The sequence below is a fragment of the Silurus aristotelis genome (assembly GCF_946808225.1).
Source record: "Silurus aristotelis genome assembly, chromosome: 15".
NCBI classification, from domain to species: Eukaryota; Metazoa; Chordata; class Actinopteri; order Siluriformes; family Siluridae; genus Silurus; species Silurus aristotelis.
Genome location: NC_139588.1, coordinates 25,572,628 through 25,581,332, shown reverse-complemented (window position 1 = coordinate 25,581,332; position 8,705 = coordinate 25,572,628). Strand labels below are relative to the sequence as shown.

Sequence of the window (8,705 nt, the reverse complement as noted above, 5' to 3'; positions counted from 1 at the left end):
TTTACCATAGACATAACCCCCCACCGACCCTTTACCATAGACATAACCCCCCACCGACCCTTTACCATAGACATAACCCCCCACCGACCCTTTACCATAGACATAACCCCCCACCGACCCTTTACCATAGACATAACCCCCCACCGACCCTTTACCATAGACATAACCCCCCACCGACCCTTTACCATAGACATAACCCCCCACCGACCCTTTACCATAGACATTACCCCCCACTGACCCTTAACCCCCACCGACCCTTTACCATAGACATTACCCCCCACCGACCGTTTACCATAGACATTACCCCCCACCGACCCTGTATTATAGACACTAGCCCACTGACCCTTTACCATAGACATAACCCACCGACTCTTTACCATAGACATTACCCCCCACTGACCCTTAACCCCCACCGACCCTTTACCATAGACATTACCCCCCACCGACCCTTTACCATAGACATTACCCCCCACCGACCCTTTACCATAGACATTACCCCCCACCGACCCTTTACCATAGACATAACCCCCCACCGACCCTTTACCATAGACATAACCCCCCACCGACCCTTTACCATAGACATAACCCCCCACCGACCCTTTACCATAGACATAACCCCCCACCGACCCTTTACCATAGACATTACCCCCCACCGACCCTTTACCATAGACATTACCCCCCACCGACCCTTTATTATAGACATTACCCCCCACTGACCCTTAACCCCCACCGACCCTTTACCATAGACATTACCCCCCACCGACCGTTTACCATAGACATTACCCCCCACCGACCCTGTATTATAGACACTAGCCCACTGACCCTTTACCATAGACATAACCCACCGACTCTTTACCATAGACATTACCCCCCACCGACCCTTTACCATAGACATTACCCCCCACCGACCCTTTACCATAGACATTACCCCCCACCGACCCTTTACCATAGACATTACCCCCCACCGACCCTTAACCCCCACCGACCCTTTACCATAGACATTCCCCCCCACCGACCCTTTACCATAGACATTCCCCCCCACCGACCCTTTACCATAGACATTCCCCCCCACCGACCCTTAACCATAGACATTCCCCCCCACCGACCCTTAACCATAGACATTCCCCCCCACCGACCCTTAACCATAGACATTCCCCCCCACCGACCCTTAACCATAGACATTCCCCCCCACCGACCCTTAACCATAGACATTCCCCCCCACCGACCCTTAACCATAGACATTCCCCCCCACCGACCCTTAACCATAGACATTCCCCCCCACCGACCCTTAACCATAGACATTCCCCCCCACCGACCCTTAACCATAGACATTCCCCCCCACCGACCCTTAACCATAGACATTCCCCCCACCGACCCTTAACCATAGACATTCCCCCCACCGACCCTTAACCAAAGACATTCCCCCCACCGACCCTTAACCATAGACATTCCCCCCACCGACCCTTAACCATAGACATTTCCCCCCACCGACCCTTAACCATAGACATTTCCCCCCACCGACCCTTAACCATAGACATTTCCCCCCACCGACCCTTTACCATAGACATTACCCCCCACCGACCCTTTACCATAGACATAACCCCCCACCGACCCTTTACCATAGACATAACCCCCCACCGACCCTTTACCATAGACATAACCCCCCACCGACCCTTTACCATAGACATAACCCCCCACCGACCCTTTACCATAGACATAACCCCCCACCGACCCTTTACCATAGACATAACCCCCCACCGACCCTTTACCATAGACATAACCCCCCACCGACCCTTTACCATAGACATTAGCCCCCACCGACCCTTTACCATAGACATAACCCCCCACCGACCCTTTACCATAGACATAACCCCCCACCGACCCTTTACCATAGACATAACCCCCCACCGACCCTTTACCATAGACATAACCCCCCACCGGCCCTGTATTATAGACACTAGCCCACCGATCCTTTACCATAGACATTGCCCCCAACAGACTCTTTATTATAGACATAACCCACCGACTCTTTACCATAGACATTACCCCCACCGACCCTTTATTATAGACATTACCCCACACTGACCCTTAACCCCCACCGACCCTTTACCATAGACATTAACCCCACCGACCCTTTATTATAGACATTACCCCCCACTGACCCTTAACCCCCACCGACCCTTTACCATAGACATTACTCCCCCCCAACCCTTTACCACACCATTACCATACCATTACCATAGATCAGGGGTAACCAACCCGCGGCTCTCGAGGCACATGCAGCTCTTTGGCTGGTTTCATGCGGCTCTTACGTTCATATCGAAGTTTGTGTTTTTTTTAATGTGCGTGTTAGCTTTGCTTGAGTTCAATACGGTATTTTCAAGACTTAAATAATTTTGCCCCTACTGTGAAATTTTGCGGTATTTTCATCTCACGCACATGCGAATTTGACGAAAATACCGTATTGAACTAAAAGGAAATTGAACACGCACATAAATGAAAACGCAAACAAAGTCTGTGTTTTTTACCCTGAAACACGTGAAATCAAAGCATCGATCTGTTCTGACTGACACTCATGTGAAAGAATTGCTTCAAGTGGCAACAACGGAATACGAGGCAAATTTGAAGGGGATTGTTCAAGGCAAGGAATGAAAAAGGTCCCACTAAGTAACATGCATAGTAAAAGAAAAACGCTATTTTAAATTATTATATTTTTGTTTGTGAACTTGGTTAAACTAAGAGTGTGTGTGTGTGTGAGACAGTGCACACAATGTTCATTGTTGAAAATGACTGTCCTGTGGTCTTAGTACAATGAGTCAATTTCTGTCATTATGTTGGTGTGTGACATTTACAATAAATGTGGTTGAGCAGAGGTGTGTGTGTGAGAGGAAGGGATGGGTGATGTTCATGTGTGCCTATGTGTATGATGTGGCTCTTTGCGGTAACACAGTAAAAAATGTGGCTCTCGGTCTCTGACTGGTTGGCCACCCCTGCCATAGACATTACCCCACACAAACCCATTATTATAGACATTTACCTCCCCCCCCAACCCTTTACCCTAGACATTACCCCCACAGACCCATTACCATAGACATAACCCCCCCCCCCCACACACACACCGACCATTACCATAGACATAACCCCCCCCCCACACACACACCGACCCCTTACCATAGACATAACCCCCCCCACACACACACACCGACCCTTTACCATAGACATAACCCCCCCCCACACACACACCGACCCTTTACCATAGACATAACCCCCCCCACCCGACCCTTTACCATAGACATAACCCCCCCCACCCGACCCTTTACCATAGACATAAACCCCTCCCCACCCGCCCCGAACCGGTCTCTGACTGGTTGGCCACCCCTGCCATAGACATTACCCCACACAAACCCATTATTATAGACATTTACCTCCCCCCCCAACCCTTTACCCTAGACATTACCCCCACAGACCCATTACCATAGACATAACCCCCCCCCCCACACACACACCGACCATTACCATAGACATAACCCCCCCCACACCGACCCTTTACCATAGACATAACCCCCCCCCCCACACACACCGACCCTTTACCATAGACATAAACCCCTCCCACACACACACACCGACCCTTTACCATAGACATAAACCCCTCCCCACCCGACCCTTTACCATAGACATAAACCCCTCCCCACCCGACCCTTTACCATAGACATAAACCCCTCCCCACCCGACCCTTTACCATAGACATAAACCCCTCCCCACCCGACCCTTTACCATAGACATAAACCCCTCCCCACCCGACCCTTTACCATAGACATAAACCCCTCCCTACCCGACCCTTTACCATAGACATAAACCCCTCCCCACCGACCCTTTACCATAGACATTACCCCCCACCGACCCTTAACCCCCACCGACTTTTTACCATAGACATTACTCCCCCCCAACCCTTTACAACAGACATTACCCCCCACAGACCCTTTACCATAGACATTACCTCCCCACCGAACCTTTACCATAGACATTACCCCCCCCCCCACCGAACCTTTACCATAGACATTACCCCCCACCAAACCTTTACCATAGACATTACTCCCCCCCCAACCCTTTACAACATTACACCCCCCCCCCCCCCCACACACAAAAAAAAACTCAAAAGCTTTACTATTAGACATTACCCGCCACAACCAGTCACCACAGACATTACTGTTTTTACTATAAACAGAGGTTTTACTATAAACATTACTAGTTTTACAGCATATAATACTGGGTTGACTGTATACATTACTGGTTTCATGTCAAACGTCACAATGTTCACCATAAACGTTACAGTAAAACCATTAATGTCTATAGTAAAACTAGTAGACATTACTGGTGTTACAGCAAACTTCACAACCTTAACTGTAAAATTTACTGGTTTTACTGTAGACGTTACTGGTGTTACAGCAAACTTCACATCCTTTAACATAAACATTACTGGTTTTACTGCAAACATCACTGTTTTTACTGTAAACATCACAAGAATCATTGTCAATGTTACTGGTTCTACTGTAAATGTTATTGTTTAGTGTAATTGTTACTGGTTTTTACTGAAGACCTTTTTGTTTTACTGTAGGAATTAATGTAAACTTTAGTGGTTTTATTATGAACATAACGGGTTTTACTGTAGACATTTCTGGTTTTACTGCAACCATCATAACCTTAACCGTATAATATACTGGTAGTACTGCAGACCTTACTGGTTTGACTGAAGGGATTGGTAATGCTTAGGCATTACAAAAATACTTCAAGTTCACAAAAAACATTCTTCAACCTCTCCCTGGACCAGTCTTTTGTCCCCTCATGCTTCAGTCCACTATTAGTCCTGTCCTAAAGAAAACCCAGCAAACTGCCTCCTCAGTAGTAATGAAGTGCTTTCAAAAACTAGTCAGAGACTTCATCACTGCCTCACTACAGGACACACTGAATCCTCTACAGTTCACTTACTGCCAGAACCGCTCTACTGAGGACACCATTACACATCTCCACACTGCAGAAAAGGGAATGATGCAAAAATGCTGTTTGTGGACTACAGTTCAGCGTTTAATCCCATAATCCCCTCTACACTCACCGCTACGTTGAAGGTCCTGGGACTCAGCCCACCCCAGTCTCAATAGATCTCCAACTTCCTGACAAACAGACCACCACCTGTCCCATCAAGACCCTGGTCAAGAAGCCCAGAGGCATCTTTACCATCTAAAACTTTTAAGGGACTTTCATCTACCCTCTCAGGTGCTAAGAACTTTCTACACCTGCACCATTGAGAGCGTTCTGCTGGGTAGCATCACTTCCTGGTTCAGGAACAGCACCATGCAGAGGTGGGTGCGGTCAGCTGAAAGTACCATCTGCACCGAGCTCCCTAACCTTCAAGACATCTACAGCACACGGTGCCGGACCGTGGCCAGGAAGATTATAAAGGACCTCAGCCATTCCAACAATGGACACTTTTTCCTGTTGCGTTCAAAAAAAGCACTTCTGCTCCTTAAAGGCGAACAAACATGAGGAGGAGCTTCTTCCCGCAGGCCACTCGACATCTAAACCAGAAAACACCTGGCACCTGGACTTCCTCTACTGGACTTACTTTTCCTTCCTTTGCACAAATCCTTTTGCACCACTGCACACTGTCACTCACACTGGACTGGCAAAGCACAGGGCCACTTTAATATCAGCACATTGACACTTTAGTGACAATCACACTGGGACACAAAAAACTGGACTCTGTCAATATCTGGGTCAGATACATATCATCCCTTCTGCCTAACTCCGTGTCTTTATTTATAGTCTATACATATTTTATTCTAGATTTTTTAATATATATATTTTTATACTTGTTATACCTTAAACTTGTTTATTTTTTATATTCTATTTACATGTTGGACAGTCGTAAAAAGCATCTCACTACATGGAACTGTATGAATGTTTGCGTGAAATTAAATTTGTTTTTGTTTACTCGATCTCACACACACACACGCACGCACGCACGCGCGCACACAGTAAATAGAAGGTTCTCACAGAGAATAATTGATAATTATTGTATAGATGGTACAGTAACCGTTATTACTGCCATGTCTCATCACTCTAGAAGTCACTACTGATTTAGTGCAGACATAATCGTTCCTTCACTGTAGACATTGTCTAGACATTAGCTGGGCTTTACTGCAAGCTCAATACATTAGCTGTAAAAAGTCTCTTTAGTGCAAAAATTACCAGCTCATTTTAGATAATTCTTTATTGTACACTGTTAACATTAACCTTTACTGCAGACACTGATCTTTATTACTACATTTTCAGTTTAATCTGAAACCTCTAGTGTGTTCAGGTTTGGCTAAATATCACACACAGACACACACCCACCCACCCCCACCCACCCACAGTGTATTAAATCAGCTCATACACAATAGTGTTGAAATGTTTACCTGCATTGGACTAATTAAGTTTTTTTTTTGCAAAAGTAAATCCAAACCAGCACACAATTCATAAAACCAACAACAACTGGAACAAAGAATTTAATTAGTAAACAAATATTTTAATAATGCTGCATTAGGAAACTTCAATTTAACGGAATTTTATTACAGAATTGAAATAAAATCTGTTATAAACACTTCAGTGAAGCAACACCAGGCTGCAAACACTTCTACATTTCAGTATAGTAACTGTAACTCATACGTCTGGAGAATGAACACAGTGTTTAAAGAGTAAACATGCAAAAACATTTAAGTCCTACCAGATCTGCCTCCTCCTCTTCCTCCTTCTTCTCTTCAGCTGCAGCATCCATCTCAGAGTCCTCCATCTCCACCTGGAATACAGAGATCTGAGATCACCACCACAATCCTCCTCATCATGAAGATCTCTGTAGAGTGCAGTGTAAACTACACACCTCCTCTATAGCAGCGTCCTGCAGCAATGAGCGAAGATCCAGACGTGCCATGTGCACCGGGGCCGACTCCCAGCTGTTCGCCAGCTGTGAACACACATTCAACAGATTACAATTCATTTACACCGACACACACACACACACACACACACACACACACACACACACACACACACACACACCTCTTATCACCCCACTCGTGACCCTCACCCCATCACCTCTTATCACCATTATTACACCCCTGTGACCCCCACCTTATGAACACTAATTACCCCTGTGACCCCCACCTTATGAACACTAATTACCCCCTGCCATCCAACATTAACACCCCTTATTACCCCACAACTCCCACCTTAGGTTGCTTTACCCTAACCCTGTATGAGCTGTGTAAAGAGTAGAGAAAGACCTTGGTGATGTCCTTTAGCTTACGCCCATGAATGTTCCTCTTAGCACAGGTCTGATGGTCAGCGGAGACTTCAGCTACGTAGACCTGTGGGGCAGGAGATGGGGTTACAGCGAGACAGTGTCAGAGAGAAAGCTGAGGTTCTCCTCAGTAAGGAACAGACAGGAGATGGGGTTACAGTGAGACAGTGTCAGAAAGAAAGAGCTGAGGTTCTCTGAGGAACAGACAGCTCACCTCAAACCCTTTTGTTTTAGCTGCACTCCAGAACTGCTCGAAGTACTTCACTTTTTCGTTGATGGCGTCGAGGATGATGAAGGGGAAGAAGCCATCGTCCAGTGTCTTCCTAAAAGTCTTCAGCATGCTGTTTCTGTAGGTGTCCTCCATCTCTGGCTCATACTCATATTCCAGGACCTGCAACAGTGTACACATGATCAACACTCTTCCTGCATAAGCACACAATTGGCGGTGTGTGTGTGTGTGTTTAGAGGCATGTGACTATATGTTTGTGTGCGCATGTGTAGAAATGTGTGTATTTGTGTGAGAGTGTATAGAGGAGTGTGTGTGTGTGTGTGTGTGTGTGTGTGTGTGTGTGTGTGTGTGTGTACACAAGTAGGGACTCACAGAATAGGGTTTTATTCCTGAAATAAGTGGAAAACATGGTTTTCTTGATTAAAAAATACAGAAAATGATCTGCTTTATTTTTCTCTGGTGTAGAACATTCCTGTTGCTGCTCCTCAGTAGATCTTCAACTCTGAAAGCACCTGGTGGTGTTTGATGTACGTTTGAATTCTAACCTTAGTTTTAATGCGCTTCCCAGTGTCAGGGTCTTTCTCCTCTTTCTCCACTTCAGTCATGAAATAGTCATCGAGACCAAGTACTCGTGGTGGAGCTCCTCCAAACTCCACCTCCTTATCCTGGAAAAGACACCATCACTCAATCACCATCACCACTCACTCACCACCATCATTGAGACAATGTCTGTTGTGAAAAGCGCTATACAAATAAACTTGACCATTACTCGCTCGCTCGCTCCCTCCCCACCATATCGCTCGCTCGCTCGCTCCCTCCCCACCATATCGCTCGCTCGCTCGCTCCCTCCCCACCATATCGCTCGCTCGCTCGCTCCCTCCCCACCATATCGCTCGCTCGCTCGCTCCCTCCCCACCATATCGCTCGCTCGCTCGCTCCCTCCCCACCATATCGCTCGCTCGCTCGCTCCCTCCCCACCATATCGCTCGCTCGCTCGCTCCCTCCCCACCATATCGCTCGCTCGCTCGCTCCCTCCCCACCATCGCTCGCTCGCTCGCTCCCTCCCCACCATCGCTCCCTCACTCGCTCGCTCCCTCCCCACCATCGCTCCCTCACTCGCTCGCTCCCTCCCCACCATCG

General features: G+C 47.2%; 1 protein-coding gene across 2 annotated transcripts in view; it reads right to left on the bottom strand.

Annotated features, from left to right (window-relative positions):
* The window catches only part of LOC310737959 (YLP motif-containing protein 1-like), a 12,708-nt gene extending 4,440 nt beyond the window's left edge, over window positions 1–8,268 (bottom strand). For both annotated transcript variants that reach the window (XR_014536926.1, XM_083562765.1), the window contains exons 1-5: window positions 8,111–8,268; window positions 7,551–7,727; window positions 7,320–7,403; window positions 6,917–7,000; window positions 6,764–6,835 (exon numbers count right to left, since the gene is read on the bottom strand). Coding sequence is in view for 1 of the 2 variants with exons in the window: in XM_083562765.1 (XP_083418891.1) it covers window positions 6,764–6,835; window positions 6,917–7,000; window positions 7,320–7,403; window positions 7,551–7,727; window positions 8,111–8,170 (477 nt within the window). In the remaining variant the exon portion in view is untranslated. The remainder of the gene's footprint in view (window positions 1–6,763; window positions 6,836–6,916; window positions 7,001–7,319; window positions 7,404–7,550; window positions 7,728–8,110) is intronic.
* Between the last annotated feature and the right edge of the window lie 437 nt (window positions 8,269–8,705).